The following is a 24,305-nucleotide window of genomic DNA, read 5'->3' as shown; positions in this document are numbered from 1 at the left end:
CAGATAAGAATTTTCCTATCTCTGGCTGATGCCTATCCGACAATGATATAATACATCCTTACCATTATCATCTCTTACTAGATGTAACAATTTGCCAAAATCAAACATACTTTCGGATAAATTATTTGAAAAAGGCAACCGATTTAAGAATAAACACGAGACATTTTACGAACAAATAACAATTTAACTGTTCTATCGAGTAAACATCACGAGTAAATAAATTATATAAATAAGTAAGAACTGGACAACCGATAATTATTTTTTTCTTTCATCTTTTCAGGTTCTCTTCAGACTGCTTCAAGAAAACATCTAAAACAAATTTAATATTCTTTTTAAACATATCATATACACAGAAGTGTGTGTATCTCAGCCTTGCCGTTCTCCATATGACCCGAAATTAAATTTAAACTTTTATAGGTGAGTTTTTTTTAATATTATTTTATATATAGTTATGTTTTTGATGCTACTCTTTGGGTACTCTTCATCGCCTAAAAGAACTTCTTAGTTTAGGTTTAAAATTGCTTAATTGTAATTTGATTTCAATTTGTCATTTATTATCTATATTATTTGGATATTTTGCCCAAGTCTGCTTGCAAATCGGTTTGTTGTCGGCGGCATCGAGTGGGGAATTACGAAAGGTAAAGTGTTTCTATGGCAAACCGGCTTGTCTTAGATTCCAATCTTCAGTAGGCTTCGTAAGGTAGTCGAGCCGCATCGTCGCATCCGAATCACGCCGTGAGTGACCAGCAAACGAAATGGCAAGAGTGCGGTGTGCCGTGTGTGCCACGATGCTATATAAACAATACTTGGCGCGAACCCTGATCAGTCGTGTTGCGGCGGCCGTACCTGTCGCAACAGAATGTAATGGATCGTATCACAACAAACTAAACGAACCGGTTGTCCTTTTTTCCGCATCTTTCGATACTTCGTGTTCTCATTTACCATAACCTTGCCTGCGACCGGGTTAACACTTTTATATCTCGTTCGACATCGACAGCCATCCAGTTGAATTATTGCCTCTTTGTGTACCGAAGTGACCTGGCGGGATGTCGCACGACAATTTGGGATTTACATCGAGCACGGTGAGTGACATTGGTACCCGTACTTTACCCTCTGGCTTCGTTTACCTTTTCTGCGTGCGATGTTTTGACACTTCTTAACTCCTCGTCGTCCACCGTTGACGCTGCGTGTAACATCGTGTATTATTTAACGAGAATTAACCGATATTTGAATCGACACTACGACCATTTGGTCTAAACGGTATCTTTGATAAATGTTACTATATACGAACGGTATACAGCGGATTAATCGAACCTCGAACAATTGAAATTTGTTTTACCAAACGTTAGAATCGAACAGTAAACAGTATCGAATCGAATCCACGCTCGTATGAATGTAATTCGTTTGGCTAAAGATCACGATTATTTTGTAAATAAATCATAGGTTATCCATGTTGACGTAACGTCTGGTGAACTTGATCATAGCAGTAGATTAAATCTAACGTAGAGAAAATTAATTACATTTTCGATTGACACGCGTAGTTCGAATTCATTCGCGAGCAAATTCTGCGTTACTTCAATTCTGTTTGATAATGGAACTTCTATGACAGATTGTTATTTGTTTTTCCTTTCTGCGAATAAACTTAAACCGTGGCAGAGCCAAGACGGTTTCTTAAAACTGCTGTGGAAAGAATTCATTTTTACTTTGTTGCTAACTTATCGAGCATACACGATAATATAGTAATTTACAAGTTGTGTATCGCATAGTCATTTTAGACGCTCTCACAATAGAGTTCCAGGGCCTTGAACACTCGCAAGGAACTTCAATGTAAACAAACACTTCGAAGAAGCGATAGTTCGATAACCGTAATTCATCGTAACGTTCTCTTAGTACGTATCTCGTACATTTTCATTGCTTATCAAGTTGATACCATATTTCATCTCTTTGGTATGTATAACATTGATATCACGCACCAGAGTTGGGCTTTTATTCCATGTAACTTTCCCTTACGTTTTATTCGTAAATTATAACCCATTAACGAATTCTTTAAACCGATAATCATAAAATTTTTATTCGTGAATAATATTTGCCCAACATAGGAAGTTCATTTAACCTGTATCTCAAGATAATCGAATGTCGTGGATCGGGCGCGCGATATCGACGTGGTCCATATTTTCTTTCTAACGTCATGTCGATCCGTCAGGTGACGCGATCACGATTTTCTCGTTGAATTTCCGCGAGGAACAATGTTGCTAGACAGCCTCGCAATCGACCGCGGAATTGATCAGTCGCGAGTAATAGGTATCGCAAGGAAGGGAAAGTCTGTTGACCGAACGAAAAATTCAGCGCGTTGAAGGACGATATTGTTTGAAACGGCGTGCCACGAGATGTAATGCTCGTGAATGTACGGGAAGTACACAATTTAAATCGGGACAAGTTTTATTTTCTTGCGTACAAAACCAGATCAAGTATCTGCATGTTCTTTCATTCAGTTTGTGCGTCATCGAGACGTGAAATTGGATAGAAAAAAGAAATTAATCGTTTCTGTCGAACGGTCAGTGAAACTGCGTGTCCTTCGTACCGCGATTATCACGGTGGTAGAGTACAACTATCGTTTCGCTCCCGTGTTTTGCGAGTTTCAGTTTATGTCGGGGATTCCTTGAATTCGAACTTCGTGGACTAGAGAAATCGAGCAATTTTCATATAATTTCACTTTAGTTTTACGCTTATTCATCGTTCCCCAGCGGCAATTGGTATTTTTGACAAATTATATTTTAGGTTAAGTTTCTCGCATGTGCAGGAAATAGTTCGTTCCTATATGCAACGTCATTTCCGTAATCTGTAGCAAGGACATCGAGTAATTCGTGAAATTTATATTAGAGATTGATGATCTGTGTGCTAATATTCTAAAATTCGAAATAAATACGCGGTCAAGGAATGTAAGGGAAAAAACAAATATATTCAACAGATTGTTTTGCAGATGTTTGAGGTTATCGAACGACTGATACTACCGGAAGTCGTATTACAGAATTCATATACATATTGACTCTCATATTGTACGATTCACTTGTGTTTATGGTTCATCGACGCCCAAAAAATGCTGTATTGAAGAGATATAGAGGTTACAAAATTCCCTGAACCGACGAATTTGGGTTTTTTCCCTACCAAGTTACGAAATCTATCCTCGTCGATCTGAGAATGTCGAACGGTACGAACTTATGGTGTGATCTAATAGATTTCGTTACACTTCGTAACATTGAAAGTCGAAGGAAAACAGATAGTATCTTTTGGAATTTTACCTTCTTATCAACGGTGTATCTCATGAAAAATTGTCCTCAATAACTCAATAATAATACCACTTACGATATCAAATATTTGTTACGTCGATTACTTAGATCCATCGTGTTCTACCTGCCCTCTGTGTGTCGTTCTTGTTTTCGAAGATCGTGCCTACCTGATAATGACTCGAGTACTGAGATCGTCTTTGGTCGTGGAACTTTTTAGGGAGTACCCGATAACGGGTGCTATCCTGGAAACATTTCGTTCAAAAGGAAGAATCGATCGATTCGGCGAGATATCTGTTTTTGTTGAAGTTATCGAATTTGACGAATCAGCGGGAAGCTGCTCGAATTTTTGAGATCGAAGAGCCAGATAAACCGATTTTGTCAGTAGGTGACGTCGTGATTGCATATTTATGAGCAAATCAGATTATCGGCGAGCAACATGACCGACGATTTGTTACTCGTGTAAATTTTGATCGTCGAGATTGATCTTCGCAATGGAAAATAACATCTTCGGAGATTCTGATCGACTACACAGGGTGTTCGGCCCTGGGAAAAATTTTAATGGAGGATTCTAGAGGCCAAAATAAGGTGAAAATCAAGAATACAAATTTCTTGACTGAGGCTTTGTTAAAAAGTTATTAACGATTAAATTCAAAAATTTCAAATCGTTCTGGAAAAATTATTTTCGGTTACGGGGGTCAATTACAATCATTTTTGGTCAATAGACATACCCCCGAAATCCTGCGCATTTTCGAGAAAAAAATTCAGAACGGACGGAACTTTAAACATTAATAACTTTTTAACGAAGCATCCATCGACAAATTGATATTCTTGATTTTCGTCTTATTTTGGCTTCTACAATCTCCTATAAAAATTTTTCCCAGGGGTGGTCGAACACCCTGTATAGATTGATTCGTTAGAGGAAATGTCGCCATTTTGTTTAAGATGAACGAACCGTTAAAGCAGAGGATGGGAACGAACAAAACTACACAATATCGTAGGGAAATTAATAATAAGAAGCACCTGAAACTTTGACACACTTTTTTACATAAGCTAATGATTTGTTTGCACTTTTTAGAAAAAAAGAAATACGAATTTCGTCTTGAAAGTACCGTACGTTGATATTGTTATATTTTCTGGATGGACTGGATCAAAGAGTAATTGAAAATCATTTAGGATGGATCAATTCTCGTAGGTATTTCTGTCAATCACTATAAATAGAATCGTAGTTTTCTCTGCAATTGTACAATTTGAAAATGTTTTAAATAATAATTTATATAAAGTATCTAAATCGAGTTACACATTGTTTAGGATTTTTGTCTGTTCGTTCGGGGTCAACTAAAAATTTACTGAATGGATCTTGATTAAAAATCATCGCTGGTTCTGTTCATATATCAGGAAACAGGATTAGATGTGTATCGTCGCACCTGTACAAACGTGGCTAAGTACTAAACAATTATAAATAAATCTTAATTTCGTTTGTCTGTTTGTCACAATGTCGTGAAAAAGCCTATAGGCATCACAATACAATTTATAACGTATTTTTAAGGTAGATCATCTTGGGAGGGGATTGTCGAAATCGTCAACCATAACATGCATCGTATCTCGTTCATATTTGCTTTCACATAAAAAATATCTACGACAGAATTTGTTGGAAATTAAATTTAAAAACTGACACAAGCTATACTCATATATTTTCTTCGTAGAAAGAGGATCCAATAGCGCGTAAAGACGCGAATGAGTCTGTAGAAAATTAATTAATATGTTAATATTAGTTAATTAAAGTAACAACAATCGAACTCTTCTGTTGCGCGTGCAATTAATCTGTCGCTATATTGAGTGCATCGAGTACTGTTTTTAGCGAAGCATAAACCTGTAACTATCGATTAGGATCATTCAAAGCATTTGCGTAGGATCCAATAGGCGTTCCTTCGACGCTAATCCTGTTAGACAATTTTCGAGCGACAATGACTCGTCAATGATAAAATTATTCGTGCAGATAATCTAATTATTTTGCGCAGTGTAGTAAGTTCTATGTATTTTCGTGATCTGTATGTCAATGTTTAGCTACAATTCACGGTATCATTTATTACGAGGCATCCGTGGAAATATACAGGCCAATTAAGCGAGTACTCGTATAACATTGACATCAGTCGATTATGCAAATATAGAGTAATAATTTTTTATGGTAAGAGAGCCAATATTTACCCGCGGTTACGTTTGTTTAGCGTCTTACGGCGAAGAAAACGCTTCGTTCCATTTTACCCTGAAGTTGGACGATTTTTTAGATGACTAAGCGTGTATCGTTTGAAAAGTTGTGGCGCACGTGTATAAATATTGGAAAAATATGGATGTATTATTAGAAAAGCGTTAGAAATGCATCCATACTTATCAACGTGTCAACCTACGTGCACAATAAATCTTCAAATAATTCATTAAGTAACATACACGAGTCCGGCGGTATTAACTTTGACTAATATCGTCATTTTTGCAATAACAGTGTATCGTATATTTCATATTGTCAGACCGATAAACCGAACCTATCGCTGTGCACGTGATAGGTAGTCCAGTTTTGAAGACCTTGTACATGCATTCTTGTTTGCAAAATGATTACGTGAGTACATTTATCATTATTAAATGAATCATGATAAAAGTACGACCACGTGTCATCGATCGTTGATGTACTTGTTTTCGAATTTAGAAATTGTTGCTAGAAAGGAAGCGCACAAAAATTTATCATTCTTCCGATAAAAAAAACAATCGTCCTGCGGATGTTAGATTACTCGTTCGTAATAATAATTCGTAATAACCAGAAAATTAATAGTAAATATCGAAATAGTATAGAGTAAACTGATACTGAAACTAGATGTTTTGTCGAGGTTTAAATCGAGATTATTTATTTCTTTGTTACGAATCCGTTGACCCCGTCAGCAGAATATGCAGTCGGACGAGTGCTTCGTACGACGGATTTCATTTCTTACTTTTTGTTTCATTTTAATAGAGGTAACAAATTAATGGGGCCATTCTACTCAAAACGTTTTCCTTCATCGTTTACACTCTTATCGTAAAGTGTTTCTAATAGCTCTCGAGTTATCGTTAACACTTTTCAGTACTTACAATTAGAAGGCTCAATGGACTTTCGATAATGTTGTTCGATTTCAATTAAACGCGAGTAACGGTACAGTTATTCGTATCAATCGACAATTTACTACGTAATCGAAGACTCGGTGATAATCGTTTTACGATGTCCTTATACTCCCACGCGTTTGGCAATCAGATATTTCGGCATCAATAAGAAGATTTCAAGAGTCATTATCTGACTGATAACAGCGATGATACTCGTTACACCGATATATGTACATCTGGGTGTACTGAAATTCTGACTTTGTGTTATAATGATACGTCGAAGCGTTTACGATAAATTGTGTACATTGTTTTTAGTTTAAATTTGCTTATTTTAATTTATTTTGTATTTTTATATTTATCTATATGAAACGTAGGATAGAAATGAAAATTAAATATTAACAACGAGCTGTTACCAGATTTCTCTGATGGCGTCGATGTAATCCACCGATCAGACACCGTGAAATAACTTTCTATTTGGTTGGCCAATAACTTCGCGAGTCTTCCTGATATTTTATTATTCGCAAGAAACGCAACGCGCCGCGACGCCCTTTTTCTTTGGTAGCAAACAAATAGGCCAGAAGGCGCGTAGCCTCGTTAGAAAGCAACGCGAGACGATGTAAACGTATTTAGTTAACACTGAAATAAACTGGAAAAGAATAGGCGCGGACCAAGTTCAAACGAATACAATTTTGGCACGAAAGGAATAGTGGAAAGATTGTATATTTTTTGTGAAATCTGATCTAGATACGATGAATATTATTTATCTATTAATTCGATTAGATAATTAAATTTAGCCACCCCTGGGAAATATTCTAATGGGAGATTCTAAAGGCCAAAATAAGACGAAAATCAAGAATACTAATTTGTTGATTGAGGCTTTGTTAAAAAGTTATTAACGTTTAAAGTTCCGTCCGTTCTGAATTTTTTTCTCGAAAATGCGCAGGATTTCGGGGGTATGTCTATTCACCAAAAATAATTGTAATTGACCCCCGCAACCGAAAATAATTTTTTCAGAACGATTTGAAATTTTTTTTTTTCGTCGAAAAATTTAGGCACTTACCCCCTGTCGATTTTCCTTAAAAATTCCTTTCTCATTTTTAGTAATTTTGTTTGACGTCCTACAGAAAAGTTGTCTAATACTTTTTTGTAGGTACCCATGAGCTCTACTTCAGAAAAAAGTTTCATTGAAATATATTCACAATTGTAGGAGTTACGGCTGTTTGAAAATTGAACCATTTTTATGGGGTTTTTCTGATTTTGCGGGATCAAGGACCAACTTTTCGAATATTTTTGCGATTTGTACATATTCTCCACCAAAATACGCGTAGTTTGCCTTTTTAAACATTAAAATCGTCCAATCCGTTCAGAAGTTATGACGTTTTAAAGATTCGCATGAAAATTCGGGCAGACATTTCAGGCCTCAGATTATATTTTCGGTAAGGAATTTTTTTCTCGAAACTGAGTAGGATTTCGGGGGCATGTCTGTTGACCAAAAATGCTTGCAATTGACCCCTGCAACTAAAAATAATTTTTCCAAAACGATTCGAAAGTCTTTTTTTCACCCAAAACTTTCAGCACTTATTCGAATTTTTTTCTCGAAACTGCGTAGGATTTCGGGGGTATGTCTATTCACCAAAAATAATTGTAATTGACCCCCGCAACCGAAAATAATTTTTCCAGAACGATTTGAAATTTTTGAATTTAATTGTTAATAACTAGCCGAACACTATTAATTTCTATTTAAGTTTCGCTCGGTGCATTCTTGAAGACGAAGACAGACGAATAGAAAACTTGCAATAGTATACTTCTATTTTAGATAACGCCACGTATCTGGTTCTGTTATTTTTAAACTTCTATTTCGTAATAATTATCCGCGCTCTTGCAAAAAGACAATTTTCAAATACTTATTCGTATACTTTGTATTTGTTCAAGAATTTTTTTTTCTCTTAACAATTTTCAAAAGGTCATTTTACATAGAATATTCATTAGAACTATTCAAGGTAAGGTAATCGTCCGAGTAATCGATTGGTTGTAAAAAAATAAAATATTCTGTTCCAGAGAAATTAACAGAAAGTTCGTTTTTACCACCGTATTGTTTGCTTTTATTTTTGCAACGTCTCACGAAAATTCGTCGTTTCTATTTTCGATCGTTGTAAGATTTTAATTCGCGCGATCCACGACGCGAAGAATATTGTTCTAGGAAGACCGTGGTTCATTTCGCGAGATTTCCGGTTCGCTGGTAGCTAGCTATTACTTGATGCTAAATTGCTAGATGTCCTCCTCTCGTGTTTCACGCTGATCTAATTAACCCTTGGCGTAACGCGTCACTTTTGACACGACATCTTCGTGCAGAGTACCTTGAAACACGGTTACTCGCTGTCCCTGCCTCGAAGAAGATCGATCATTCTACGCAATATTGGTTAAATATTTTTGAACCAGCGTTGAAAGTCCTGGCGTTGGATTCAAGGATCACGAAGATCTCAATTTCCATTCAGATTTTATTTTCGTACGTTCGAAGATCATTCTTGGAAGCGAATTGGAGCGAGATTAGAGGTTTTCGAGTTCTATCGTGGGATTATTATCGTTTGATTCCACTCGACAGATACGTACTCGAAAGTGGCAGAACAGTGATCGAACAGCTCGTTAAACGGTATTATTGAATAGCGTTCAACGACTTAAAATGAAAAATGTAGGATTCGAGAGCTTTGAGGGATGCTTAATTCGTAAGTGTATAACACCTAACGTAAATTATCTCTCGTTAAAGGGGACAAAGGATCGATAAAACTCCCACTCTTTAGGTATTACAAAATTTCCACCTGCAGTTTGTGTTTTAGAATTAACTTACAATTACAATTCATTTGAACATGTTTTCATATCTCTTGACTTAAATGATTATTCCAATTATAGGTCTAGTTCCTTCTCTTGGGAAGAGCTTTCGATGGTTCGTTAATGGAAGAAACAAAGAATAAGTACTCGAATTAGACAATGGCGTTCGACGTAACAAGACGTTTGTTTGCTATTCCTTTCTTCGATAGACGTCTGCCAGACAAGATAACATTTCGCAGAATACACGAACGCCTTTCAGACACGGGTTTGTTTAAAAAAGAAGCGAGTGTCAGCGGCGGTAGAACCGATCGGTATAAGAATTGCTAATCTCGAAGAGAATTCTGCATCGCGACGAAGTCAATGATGGCGTCGGTGCTCGAAGAATAGCAGCAATGGAGAATGTTCATCTCGAGAGACAGCGTAGAAAGTTTTAAGAGACCCAATTGCTTCGTTCTCTGCATTTTATAAACTATACCCATACTTTACTTAACAAATAGAAATAATTACAAAAGAATTCGTATGATTTGTCTTCGAGGGTCTAAAATTAACTATTCGTATCATCTACCTTCGATTTGCACTTATTTTTGTAAATATTTCACTGTTTGTTTGCCTCCAAAGACGATCCAAATCTGAAAACATATAAGCTCGAATTAGACTGATTATTTTGTCTAATTTTGTACGAATTCTTTTTTCAAGTTCACTCTCGAAAGCATGATAATACTTCATAAAATGCACATGCTTATTGTTTCGGACGGAGAGCCAGAGTATCGATTAAATAATCGTTTATTTTGATCGTCTAGCGTTCGATACCGTCGAACTCGATAAGAACGTTTATAATGAATCGAATCGAACGAGGTATCGAGATATTTTCAACAGACTTTCGATTTAACGGTTCGTTTATTATGCGAGTCACGCGTATTAGCGCGTATTTCATAATTGGCGATATTTTTCTGTCGCGCAAAACCGCGTTGAATGTCCCAAAAACAATAACATCGTAATGTTTTCGGCCCCGTACCCGTGTCTCGCGAAAAATTGCTCGAAAAATTTACGCAGTTTGCACGGACGTTGTTTTGTCAAACAACGATCGCGAATCGTGAAACTATAATTCGTCCTTAACGGAGTTTTAAAATATTTTCACGCGTTAGAGTATTGTTGGCGAGTTACGAACAATAACGGTCGTACTTCGGTTATATAAAGGACTAGTAATAATTTAATTCGTGCGTCGTTGATTAACAGATCTCAATGGCATCGATGCGTCATTGGGAAACGTTAATCATCGACGTTCAGCGTGAATTAAATTATAACGTGCGTGAAATATCGATGTAACGTTTCTCGCTGTTCATTCCCGATATAATTTGTAGACGAACGTTGAACAGCTTCTCGGAAGACGATAATTTATTCCGTTCCTAGGTTCTTCGAGGCCTTATTTATACTGTTTATATAATTCCTTCGTGACATTCCTGTCATCGGCGTTGTCGTTGATAAATGACAATAATCAATTCCTAGTAGGAGGATTCATCCGCGTGTTTACAAAAGAAATATCACTCGTGCGAAGAATAATGTAAAAACAGTGTGAAACATCCTCGCACGGATTTGAATTTTAGCGTATCGAAAATGTACCAAAAATAACTGAATTTTTGTTAGCATTTTTATAGTTAGTATATGATTGTTATTCGTGTACAGAATTTCGCTCTGGCTGGCTGCCTCGAGCAACTGGTTGGTCGGATCAGTGGATAAAGACATTCTTGATCAGACACGCGGAGCTGTACTTTGCATCTTCAGTGATGTGGCAGTACAATCTGTCTGACACGCTAGTCAAAGAACAGTTTAGAAGAGTTGGTCATCCATGTCGATTTTAGGACACTCAAAAATTAAAGAATACGCTTCCCTTCGATTCGAGAAACCAGCTGGAAAGAAACAGAAAAATGTCGGATTATCTTCAACGACGATAATGGAAAACCAAAACTTTACAGAATAGTAAATAAGTTTCGAATCTTAGTCGTCTGCAGTATTTGTAAATATTTAGTTTCTTTTCTTTCTTATAGTATTTGTGAAATTGAACTGCATCAATCAACTTAAAAAATTCTTGAATAATGATGGTATTTACAAATACTGAAAGTCGAGTTGCATAAACAAATTAGCAATTGTTTGCGAAGCGGCGGAATTTTGGTATTCATTTTTTGTACACATTCGACGTCCTCGAACGAAATGTTTAATAACGCGAATTAACGAAAACGCATGAAAAATTCCGTACGATGTTTTATTGTTTTTTGCACGGATACTCGAAGTCGAAGGTTTCGCGCGAAACGATGACTGTTACTTTTACATAGACACGAAAAAAATTTAATTGAGGTTCGCAACGTGTGATTCTTTTTTTGGTAACTCGTTATTTTTTTCAAATGAATCTTTGGCCGTGTAAATTTATTTTTTTAAAAGTCGCGACGAGTGAAGATATTTGAAATTCGCGACCTGGGTTCCGACAGTCGAGGCAGATTGAGACTTCCGGTTTCGCGAGCCGCGTAACACGATCCTCAAAGAAGCTGCTGCGCCGGCGAATCTTTGGAATACTTTTCTCAACGTAACACGGTTGACGCTACCGAGGTATCAACTGTTGTCGCAATAAATTATTTTATGACGCCCTGAACTAGGAACACGTTTCACGAACATTTCAATATGCTTATCGAGCGCTATAAATCTATATAAACTAAACAATGTTTTATCTTTTTATTACCGCATTCGCGGGTAAAATAGCTGAAACGATTAAGATAAAGCTTGGAACGTATTTATAGAATACGTCCGGATCAGAATCATTTTTAAACAGTGTTAGAAAAAAAAAAAAATTGATTCTTGGTAGTTAGCTCGTAGATTAAGCCGCAACTTCCGATATTGATTCGAGTAGAAGTATCGAACAGGGAAATATTAATCTTGGCAACCTCGTTTTATCGTTAAGTTTCATCCATTAAATTCACCGGATTAAATATATATATCGCTGATCGGACGAAAAATGCGAGGAACATTGTTACTTCTCCGTAATAATAATGTAATAAGCCTACTTTTTTTTTCGTATTACTGATATCGATCGATAATTCCTAGTTGGTAAATAATAGATCGTTCCTCCGAATGCCATAAAACAGCATTCGTCGGAGGAATGTCAGCCCCGGGTAGCCTCGGCACGTGCTTCGAGGTGATCCCCCCGGTGTCGTCATCGTTTTTTTATCGTATTGACGATTTTCACGAGATAGCCACCGTTGAGACTCGATAGTGCGGGTTTTACGACACGCGTCGATCGATCGTTGTAAACGGAAAATCCCATTTGGTACGGCGAGCGAGGGAGCCGACGACGGCCAGCTGCGGAGATGGAAATATTTGCGCGTATGAGATCATTGAGCGGCTAGATCTTTCGTAACACTTTCGCGGTTCGATTGTGTCGCCGTATCCGGTCGATGGCGCAATAAAGTTTACTCGCAGCCACTAAAACTCGAAATTGCCCGCCAATGTCGTCCGATCGATCGTCGCTGCGCTGTTACGCGGATATTTTTCACGTTGCGTTTCCAAACGCGACAAACATTCATTTTCTCAAACAGAGACGGTCACACTTTTTATCTGGATAGAAATTCGCTAAAAATTGAAGTTAATAACGCGCGTTCGGTTTGTTTAGGAACGCAACGTGGAAGAGGATCGCGACGTTGATCCTTTAATCTCCGTTGATACTCGACGCGCGAAGCACGGTCGTTTTTGCAACGTTTTGCATAAAATTAGTTTTCTCGCGCTGTGAAGCTCGGGGTGGAGTGGCTGCTAAAAGCTAAAAATAGGAGAATCTCGCAACAGGGAACGTTATCCTCCTTGATATCAAATTAATGATCGCGTAAGAAGTTGTTCAGAGATAGTTTAAACGTTTACGTCTTGCGTTTTATGTATAGTCTACCTTCAAAAAAAATATTCGCAGGAAACGACCCATTGTCGCGTTTTGTAATCACCGAGAGTCCTCGCGAATAAAGCATGTTATCAGTAGATTACAGATTTTATGCGTTTACGAGGCATGCAGATACGAAGAACTTAGGTAAATGTATGCGGAATACATGCACTTAAGTAAATTATATAAAAGAACGATAGGAAGTATCGCGTAACTTGTAAAATTGTAAATCATTTATATTTGTTTAGTTATTTTGATAATTTTGTAAAGTTACACGAAAGAATTCGATCTCGATAGACGAATTAGTGGGAAATCGATACGCCAAACACGATTAGTCGCAGATTTATGCGCTTATTGTAGAAATATTCCTTGGTCACGTATGTATACACGTTCCAAGCACGTTCCAATCGCGAAAGAATCGTTCGCTCGCTCATAATCGTCGATATGCTTGGGCACTCGTAGCTAAACGTTTCAACTACCATTCGTCTTTGACCGTGAATCGTGGCTGACAAAGAGTTTTCCCGATCAACGCTGTCGCGGTGGATCGTATTTACGTCGCAAATCTAACACCCGATGTCTCGTTAGCTGATTTTTATCAGCGACGAAGTACGCAATCGGTCGTACGTCGAAGAAAATTAATCTTCGTCGGCAATTTAACGCATTTGCATTAATGAGGCAATTGAACGAGTGGACGTTGAATCGATTAGTCGATAGAATAGGAAAACGAGATATACTGTCTTTTAGTGTCAAATTGCATATTAATTGATGAGTGTTTTTATCGGGAGATGAGTATGATAAATGACGATATTATTGCTGCAAGAGATTCTTTAATCGAATTCCCGACTTTTGGTAGTTCCGGAACGTTTGCAAAAATACTCAAATTACATTGTTATACGGTACTTATCTTATTACCCAAGAAAAATGTATTTATTTACTTGTAACAAACTGAGAACATTTAGCAAGGAATTTTAATTTCAACGAGAGACTTTCAATCGAATTAGAGAGCTACGATTGAAGGCTGTTTAAGTAAAAGTAAGGCTGAATTAATTACACAAAGTGGATTGCTAATAGACAGTTTCTTTTCAGGTTGGTCTGGACGCCAATAAGTGGATCGAGTCGACGAAAAGTAATCAAAATGGGTACGATATCGCGATATGCATTTTTTAAGTCGTACCAAAAGTACGCCTCTTTTGATAATCGCCATGGATTGTATTTTAGCTACGAGTCAGGACGCAACAAAGGCAACGTCTATGTCCTGGAGCTCGAGGATAAGAAGAAGAGCGTGCAAGAGTACGATGAGGACTATAATCCTTATGATCACAGAGTGGTCGAACATCCAACGACGTGAGTTTCAATTAACATCTAGCATCATTCTATCCCTCTCGTCTAGTTAGATTGATTTGTTTATTTCCCACGTAGTCTAATCTTATACTGCGACTGTTCGTTCGTTTGTAGGACAAATTTTAACGCAGATACACCAAGAAACATCGAGAAGAGGTTCTCCAAGAAATATATGTATAATCAACTTTTCGCTAAATCTTGCAACGCATAAAAAAATGTTTGTCCTTGTTCTTCTGTATATTAATCACGCGTTGCGAATAGACAACGCGAAGTATTCAATCCGAAGAACAGAAACGATTCTGACTTCTGGTGAAAGTGATTGAAGTGCCGATCGAGGCTCGAAATTCGCGGCTCCGAAAGATATGTCCTTTCGTTCCGTTCAATTTCTTCGCAACTTCCCGTCGCGAAACGGACGCGAATCCAGGGAGGGAAAAACATAAAAATAATGTAAATCGATACATTCGTTCGCTTAACGCAATCACGAGCATTTGCATAATGACGTACGCCGCACGAATGCGAAACGGCGTATCGTTTATTCCGACCGCGTTTCTCTAGACACAAATTACACGGTAATTTGTTGGGGCGATTAGTCATGAAGCGGAAGAGTAAGATTGTCCTCCGAGAAACCGCTTGTTCCCGTCGGTTACAGAAACGGCGAGACTCGCGTTATCGTCGCAGAAGGAAATAAAAAGGTCACGTTCCTGTCCTGGCCTAATTAATTTCGCGAAAATAATTGAACACCTGGCATTTTATCCGTTCGAAACAATTAACAATTTTTGCTATTAAGCTTGACTGTAATCGGAGTACGACGACGATGATTCTAGGAGCTCCGAGACGTTGCTCCATTTGTTGAAAGGCAGTCTGGGTACCGGGATCCTCGCGATGCCGAGGGCCTTCCATAATTCGGGCTACGCCGTTGGCATAGTGGCGACGATCATCATAGGTCTGCTTTGCACATACTGCATTCGAATTCTCGTCACCTCGCAGTACGAACTGAGCAAAAGAAAAAGGGTGCCGTCGCTGACCTACCCCGCGACAGCGGAAGCCGCTCTGATGGTGGGCCCGGCGCCTTTCAGGTGTTTCGCGAAAGCATCCGTGTAAGTTATTCGATATTAAAATTAATTGACGATCCCTGTGTCACTGTGGCACAGATTTCCAGCGATTTAAAAAAATTGTGAACGCATCGGTTCGTTTTCAGGCACGCGATAAACCTATTCCTGATGATATATCAGCTGGGAAGTTGCTGCGTGTACACCGTGTTCATCGCCACGAATTTGCAAATGGTCAGTACACAAAATTATTTAATAACGAACCTTCCCTCGCATCCGTTTCGATGGAATTCATGGGAGACGCGGTCTTTTTTACATATCTTTCCCGATAATAACACTTTCTTTGCCCGTAGGTCGGAAAATTAAAAATTGTATCCATCCAGATTCGTTAGCGAGATCGTTCTCGTAATCACGCGAATATTTCACGGCGTACGTCGGTCGGATCCGTCGCGAGAGCAACCTCGCTGCTCTTGTTATCCGTGTTAATCCGGTTTTTACCGCGAAAGAGACCCACTCGAACGCGCGCCGCGGCTCTAGACCGTGTGGGCAGAGGAAAAGAAGCATGTAGGTCAGGGAAACACGACGCGAGGAATAAACGATTAGACGGCGCAACGAACGCGCCAACGATGCCAAGTCAAGGTGATGATACGCGTACACGGCCAGGTTCGTTGACATTTCGCCGAGGGTAGGATGCGACCGTCCATTAATGACTTATTTACGAGGACGACAGCCGTTTTCGGTCGTCACGATCAGGAAATTTGGACTCCTCTGTCGAATGGTAAAACGCGGCCCTGGACGATCGCGGAAACGATTTCCAGCCACTTCCTCGAGACTCGGTTTCAGTTTTAATGCAGCCTTTTTGCGCAGAGTTTCTTCTACTCCGAGATAATAATAACTCCTTCGTACTCGACGGTAACGCGCGTTTCCAGGATGTTTTAAAGTTAATAACTTTGCGATTTTATTATTATCAAAGCGGCAAAGAAAGTCCTCGTAAGCGGAATTTATTTAACAATTAATCAGCCGACCATCTTCTACCGACTACGTTTTTCCATTAGCTAATGTAACGTTACGTGAGAAATTACGTCGCGTGGACTTCCGCGAGGACTTCGGTTCCAATCTTGCGCGTGAATCTTCGTGTTCAAAAGTACAGAAAAAGTTCGTTTTACTTTTGTTAACCGCGTTCTTGAAAATTAGTAGTCGGAAGGAAGGAACGCGAACGTCCGCCGATGATGGGATGATTCACGGACGCGATTTTGTTGTTTCGAATCCTCAAGGTACACGTTGGAATAATAATTCCACGCAAGGCGCGGGTACTTCCCCGGGCACTTGGAGATTCAATGCAACGCTCGACGATCGCTGTAAAAGATCCGCCGACACGAATATCGGAAGGACTCGGTTCGACTCGTCATAAATCTCGAGGAAAAGGTCGTTTCCAGTCGCTGGTCTCGGTTCCGTTTCGCTTCGACGCACCTCCATGACGAACAACGAATAGATTGCATCGTACAGCAATACGACGAACGAAAGATCCACAACCTCGTATTAACTTTAATTTGTTTTACCCGTTATAAAGGTATTTCGATGACTCGACCATTGCGAATTTTAAACGATGCATTCTAAAAACGACGAGTCGCGATCGGTCTTCGCCAGTCTCTTCTAAACACAAAGAGTCTTCGTTTCACGATAGATTTAGTCGATAATCGACTGAGCGGAAAGACGAGGATTGTCGAGACGCTATTAAATTTCACTCGATTAATTACCGCCGTTAGCTCTTCGTTTACGTCGTCGCGGCTTCGAGCGGCAATTCGCCGCGCGTAATCGGTTGCGTAATTGATGGGACGCGGGAAGATTGGTTAATTATGTTCGTGGAAAATTCTTGGCGTTCGCGGGCCGACCAGTTTGGAAACTGGACGAAGAGGACCGTGTCAGTGTTGGTTCAGCCAGACACTGGAACGCGTTGCGTACTACGCAATGTAATGGATAGTTAGCGGCATAGTTACGACACGTGTTATTACGGCAAGTGGATGGAGAATGTGGATGCAACGGGCACCGTTCGCGAAAACCTGAATTCCCACCGTTGGATCGACAAGAGCGTAGTAGAACGCATTCATCCTGCCCGAGCGCGACTTTTACGAGAAGAGAACCGTGACCCATAGCTTCAACAATGTTGCTTGATTTATAGCTGCGTTCGCGAAGACGTACAAGAGCACCTGTTGAGCATGTTTTTACTGTACATAACGGGGAAAGCATCGACGCGCGCGTGCATCCACTTTCGTTATCGGTTTTTCTTTTGTCGGGAATTTTATGTAATTTATAATTATTATCGCTACGCTAGTCGATCGCCCAGATACGTCTTATTGAAAGGAAATTGGAAACAAAATTGTGAACAACCATTTGATACGTTATATGATAGGACAGCTATTCGACTATTCTGTTTAGTTTATTTGAACAATTAAATGGCTGAGAAATGATACGGTACAACCGGCGACCGGAGAAGCGTGACAACGTGGAGTTACACGAAATAGTAAAGCAAAGATGTAATAATATCTGATAACACGCTAGCGGTAATATTCAGACACTTTGTGGTAATGATGCAATGCGTTCAATTTATCGGATTACACGGCTTCCAGTTTCCCAGGCGATTAAATGACAATCATGTTTGCTTTCGTGTAACTTCTGGTACCGAAACGAATCGCAGGGATGATCTCTCGGTCGAAACTGTGGTCCACGTGGACTCGTTTACGGTAATATTTCGATCTGTTGTTGCGTAACGCGAATCGAACGATTAGAATCGGGTTCGATCTGGTTATGACAGGAAATCGGTTGTAGTTTTTTGCATCGATGGAAAAAGTTTAACAATTTTTCCGGTAACGAGGCACGGTCGTTCGTGTGCGAACCGTCGCCGGGACCGGTTTCGCGTCGATTTCCGACGGAGGAACTCCCCCCGGTCGTTTGTTCCGCGATGTAATCGATATCGTCGTAAATCCTAAGAGATCGAACGCGTATGCAAATCACATTGTCATCGCGTCAGTTCGTTCCGACGATTCCAGGCACGATCTCGCGTTTCTTTCACCGACCGCCCTTGAGTAATCCAATCGAGGTGTTCTGCCCTCTTAATCGCGCGTCCTGCGTCGAAGCGGAGGATTAGAATAGACGGAGAGAACAATCGCGGTCGCGGAGCCGGAATAAAAAAGGAGATATACTGAAAATGGTACGGCTGAAGGGGTTCTAGACAGCTGGAGCGGCATTTCGATGCGCTGGTTTCTTTTTCTGGCTGTCTTCGACGATGACGAACGTCTTTGCTATCGACAGCCCGACGGGGAACGCGCTAAAACGCTGCCCGCGACAGTTAACGGTTTGTTATTCTCGTCGGCGCGATTATGAAAATCGATCCGCGGCACGGTTACGAGTAACAGACACTTCCATGCTCGAAATAATGAATCACGCGAGAGCAAAAGTCTGTAGGAAGGAATCAATCATACGTGGTTGCGCGCAATACAAAATCATTTACAATTATAAAAGAATGCGTTGCTTCGCGACTCGCGCCGTTGCGTAACACTCGCTCGTGTACTTTTTAGTATTAATTCGCGTATACTTGCGTACTACTACGTTCGACGTGTTACTACGTCTGACGTATTATTACGTTCGACGTACTGTTACGTCGAAACTTGTTACTGCTTTCGACGCATTACTACGTCCATCTACGAAGTAACAGAACTTATGCATTCCTGGACGCCATGTTGGACGTGTCAGTACGTCGGGCGTAGTATACAGTAACAAGTTTCAACGTGTTACATACGTCTGACGTATTATTACGTTCGACGTACTATTATGTCGAAACTTGTTACTGCTTTCGACGCATTATTACGTCCATCTACGAAGTAACAGAACTTATGCATTCCTGGACGCCGTGTTGGACGTGTCAGTACGTCGGGCGTAGTATATCGTCGAACGCGTTGCTCCATTGACCGTAGCAGGACGTTGTACGCTTTATTACGTCGATGGTATTACTATGTCGCGCGGTCGGAGCGCGTGAAGCGTGACAAAAGGCGGCACGTAGTAGTACGTCCAATCGGGAACGTACTGTTACGTAAAAGCATGGAACGTTCTGCAAGATGCGTTCGTGTTTAATCACCATAATCTAAATAGAATTGCACCGTACGAAACGCATTACGTGATCCGCGTTTTATACTCGATTAACGAAACCGTGGAATTACTCGGGCGTTTGTGTGCGAGCCAAAGCCGATCGACGCGCGTTTAAACCACGCTCTCAATACGGGGCCGTTAGGTAGTTTTCCGTACACACGCCCTTCGCCGCGAGGAAAGCGAATTGTGTTCTAGTTTAGAACGACCCGTACGATACACGTATCAAGTGCTGGATTCGTAACAGAATCGCGGTTGCAAACGACGGCGTATCGAATCGGTACGATACGTACGAAGAAGGCAAACCTGGCCTAGATAGCTCTGAGGCTGCGTGCAAAATTTTAGCGCCAACCGGCGGAACGTTCGCGTGTCAAACGCAATTAAAAAAATGTATTATCAGGTCGTTCCCTATATCGAAATTTCAATCTCAAGATTGCATTGGAACGCAGCGCTTATAACACTTTGAAAATTTCACGACGGTTTGAGAAACACTGAGTTGCGCAATCAATAATTTCTTTTATTTCGCTCGACGAGGTTCAAGTTAATTGCCAGAAATGTATACTTAATTGAACGCGGAGCAATAGACATAATAGAATAACGTGCTTGATAGGACGAGCGTTGCGTTTCAATCGTGGGACTATCAGATCTTAGAATTGATTATAGATTGAAATAATTAATCGCAAAAATACACTTGATAAAGATAGTTTATAGCAATATTTTGGCACAGTTTTCATTTGATCGTCGTTTTATATAATACTGTCTGCGCTCTTTCCTCTGCGGAATAGAAAATCGATTCGTACGAATTAGAATTAACGGTTGCGCCTAGAATTTAAGGAAAAAAAAAAAAAAAGTAAAACGCGCCTACGTGTACGCGTTACGCGCGCAATTACGCGACGCTTACGTAAAGACGCTTACGAGATCGTAAATGGGTACATGTTAAAATATGTCGCTAATCATTTCCGGCTGTCCTTGAATTGGGAGAATAACGGAGCCGATATCGATGATCTCCCGAGGCCGATAAAGATCGTTTTACTATTGTTAGCTGGACGCGCGAGATCGCGCGATGACGGCATCAGTTCCTGACCGAAGCGATTTATTGAATTGGACGAAAACTATTCTTGGTCTTTTGAAATCGCGAACCGCGAGCGATATTTACGCTTTTTTAAAGGAACGCGTTGATCGTCGGGACGAACGTAAGTCTTCGTTCGATAAACGTCGAGTACTCGATAACGCGGGATTTACGATGCCGCGATTCGATAGGAAGTAGAAAGCTGATTGTCGCCGTTGTGTCTCGGGATCTTGACCGATGAAAGTTGGAGACTTGAGAGAATTCTAGAGAGAAAACTCGTTCGATCGTTTCCTTGTCTCTCTGAGTCAGAATGACGCAAGTACAGTTACAAGCGTTGACTCATTTTCATAGTTCGAATTACTCGACGAATCGCGTATTGTCGCGAGAAATAAGGAACAGTACCGGATTTAGGGGAATGTGGTAATTCGAGCAAGTAGAATGTGGACGACGCGAAGTGATTTCGTCCTACGAAGGCTGACCATAACGTTTAATCCAATACTACTAGCACGGAATGTCTCTCTTTTCTACACAGAAAACTACGTATTCTAAATCAGACTTTGCATTATAGTTTTCGATCTCTGACGACCTTTGTAGATCGATTTTTTGATGATAAATGTATCAAAGAAGTATCGTTTTGTTTGCAGGCGTTGGACTCGTATCTCCCAAAAATCGACCTAAGGCTGTACATGTTGGCGATCCTGTTGCCCCTGATCCTCGTGAATTGGATCAGGAACCTGAAATTCTTGGCCCCGTGCTCGACGATCGCGAACGGCATCACGTTCGCCAGTTTCGGTATAATATTGTATTATATCTTCAGGGATCCGTTGTCCTTCGAGGATCGTCAGCCTATCGGGCACGTCCAGGATTTCCCGCTTTACTTCGGCACCGTGCTTTTCGCTCTCGAGGCTATAGGCGTGGTGAGTACTCATTCGTGCCTCGATAAACTACTTTCAAATTTCCACGTTGTTCCAAACTGGAACGTCGATTTCCTTTCGAATGGGAAGCTTGAAAAGTATCGCAAATATCTGGTGTTTGCAGAGTGTCCGCGACAGTGGGTTCCAAACATTTTTGGAAGGCTTCCCAGCCTGGAAAAAAAAGCAATGAAAATTTCTCTGTACGAGATAAATGTTAGGCTTGCACGATTCGCTAAAAATACTCTTCGATCGATGTATGGACACTTTGACAAATTATGTTGTTCGAAGCGTTCGATCCACATCTATTAACCTTGCGATGATGTTGTTGCGTTACGTCATTAAGAAACTTAGGAATATTTATTCCCGTTCTTACGGATCTATTCGATTCTAGATCATGCCGCTGGAGAACGAGATGAAGAAACCGAAGAATTTCATTAAATCCTTTGGAGTGCTCAACATAGGAATGGGTACCATTGTTGTTCTATACACGGCCATAGGATTTTTCGGATACATACGTTATGGTAGCTCGATTCAGGGCAGCATCACGTTCAGTCTGAACGATCCTATGCTCCTTGCAAAGAGTGTGCAGATCCTCTTAGCCGTGGCCATCTTCTTCACCCATCCTATTCAATGCTACGTGGCCATCGACATCGTCTGGAACGAGTACGTGGCTCCGAAGATGGAGAAAAATTCGCACAAACTCTTATGGGAGTATGTCGTCAGGACCGTCCTTGTCCTTTTAACGTGTAAGTGAACGCCCTGAGTCCTTCAATGAGTGCGATGCCATTCGCGAAACGTTGGATGCTGATTACCTTGTAGCCCTGCTATTCTGACGTCAATCGATGTTATTGCGTGGAATTTCATTGAGATCAAACCTATTGATCGTATTCAATTAGCTTTTCTTCTTTGTATTAATACGCGAAGCCGAAGCGTCGGTCTTTATAAATAGCGGCTCAAGTTTTTTGTATAACTGGAGTCAAGGTCGGTCAGCATTCGCAATTGGAAACGTTGTTTCTTTAAATAAACGGAACGTTTCCGTTATATCTTTGTGCATTTCGTAACTATATAATAATAATGTAAATGTCGTACGCATGTAGTCTAACTCTAAGTCCGTCTTCTTTTTTTCAGTTTTACTGGCCATAGCGATCCCCGAGCTGGAGCTCTTCATTTCCCTGTTCGGTGCCTTGTGTCTGTCCGGTTTGGGGCTGGCTTTCCCCGCGATCATACAAACCTGCACATTCTGGAGCGTGTATACACGCTCGGAAAGGATGTGGATGGTGGCTAAGAACATGTCGTTGGTCTTGTTTGGGCTGCTGGGTCTGGTGATAGGAACGTACACGAGTCTCCGTGACATAATAGCGAGCTTCTCGTGAAGCGCTTGCTACGGAGGATAAGGAGGAGACCATGAACGAGGGAGATTGGAAGAAGGATAGGGGAGGCGTTGTTCTCCGGAGGGGAAGGACGCGGCAATGTGATACGTAGCGAGGTTTCGTCGCCAAAAGAGTACCTAAAGATTGGGTCTGTATTACTTCAGACCGTGGATCTTACTTCCGTCGGAGACGTATTTCATAAATACGATCCGAGAGCCGCGTGATACGGGACCGCGAGCTACGGTAAAATAACGAAAGCGTAGGAAGAGAAAAAAAATACATGGACGACGCGCTAGCGTGTCGCGATCGGTGAACTCAATTTGAAGATGCTATTTCTATGAAATCAAGTTCGCCTGTTGACAAGTAACTGTTTTTATTCATTTGTTGTAGCCGTGATTCGATGCCAAATCACGGATTAAGTGAATGTAGCAATGGATGAGATCGATGCGAGCGAGATTTGGATACATCGATTGGTTTAAATTACGCGAACGAATCGTCGAACAACGGATGTTCGTCTAATCATTGGATGCGTCGTCGAGTACAAAACGAGAGGCGTTCTTTTTTGTTTTGCATATGTTCGTCCAACGATGTCATCGTACAACCATAATTCTTTGCCGCGGGCAAAGAATAAATACTCGCAATCATCTCGACCTAAGATAATTAGTACCATTCACCATTACATTTATTTTAATAAAACGATCTGTTCAGTGTTTTATATAGACACGTAGTACGTGACTATAAGTATCCCGAATCCTGGAATCACTCAATATCCTGATGTTCCTTACGAGAGTAGAGAACCCTCCAACTTTCCAGCTTCGATGAAGATTTTTAATCGGCGGCTGATCTATGATACGAGATGTGAGTATGAGTATATTAAACAGATGATAACCAGCGTATTTAGAAAGCCCCTGACACCTCAAAAATATGATTCAGCTACTCTCTGACTAACTCCAAGTACTATTGTATCTATAGAAATCCCTCTTAGGATAATGGTCCCATTCCGTTCCTTAAAATGGGCTTTCGTTCCTGAGAAATGTCTGTTTAAAGTTTTATTATAAGTACAAGCAATGTTAGGCATAAATACTGCGATTACTACTAGGGTGGTACATGTTAAGACTAACAGTCTACGTTCAACATTGTCTATATTTACAATAAAACTTCGAATTTCTCAAGAACAAACGCCCATTTTGTGTGCACCAGAAATTCCCGTCTCCTTGTGATTCTATAACGTTCCAATCCTCATCCAGGTACCAGAACTCGGACAAGTGGTTTT

At 40.3% G+C, this 24,305-nt stretch overlaps 1 protein-coding gene across 2 annotated transcripts; it reads left to right on the top strand.

Annotated features, from left to right (window-relative positions):
- The first annotated feature begins 811 nt into the window (after positions 1-811).
- LOC143345085 (proton-coupled amino acid transporter-like protein acs) lies at positions 812-23,751 on the top strand. 2 transcript variants are annotated; one of them, XM_076771863.1, is made up of 8 exons: positions 812-1,082; positions 14,236-14,288; positions 14,368-14,493; positions 15,315-15,587; positions 15,689-15,773; positions 21,393-21,665; positions 22,054-22,408; positions 22,791-23,751. In XM_076771863.1, exons 1-8 carry the CDS (start codon positions 1,047-1,049, stop codon positions 23,033-23,035), a joined length of 1,446 nt encoding a protein of 481 aa, XP_076627978.1. In that variant the 5' UTR covers positions 812-1,046; the 3' UTR covers positions 23,036-23,751. The 2 variants fall into 2 exon arrangements, with proteins under 2 accessions (XP_076627978.1, XP_076627977.1); XM_076771862.1 differs by lacking the exon at positions 812-1,082 and adding an exon at positions 13,920-14,045.
- The last annotated feature ends 554 nt before the right edge of the window (positions 23,752-24,305 follow it).

The sequence above is a fragment of the Colletes latitarsis genome, chromosome 8, assembly GCF_051014445.1.
Source record: "Colletes latitarsis isolate SP2378_abdomen chromosome 8, iyColLati1, whole genome shotgun sequence".
NCBI lineage: Eukaryota > Metazoa > Arthropoda > Insecta > Hymenoptera > Colletidae > Colletes > Colletes latitarsis.
This window is presented reverse-complemented; position numbering and strand designations above follow the sequence as displayed.

Bases quoted from the DNA above. Each gene is read 5' to 3' on its own strand.
- LOC143345085 (XM_076771862.1), top strand. From the start codon at position 13,935: ATGAGTATGATAAATGACGATATTATTGCTGCAAGAGATTCTTTAATC. The intron at 14,289-14,367 runs GTACGATATCGC...ATTGTATTTTAG, and splicing joins ACGAAAAGTAATCAAAATGG to CTACGAGTCAGGACGCAACA. The intron at 22,409-22,790 runs GTAAGTGAACGC...TCTTTTTTTCAG, and splicing joins CGTCCTTGTCCTTTTAACGT to TTTTACTGGCCATAGCGATC.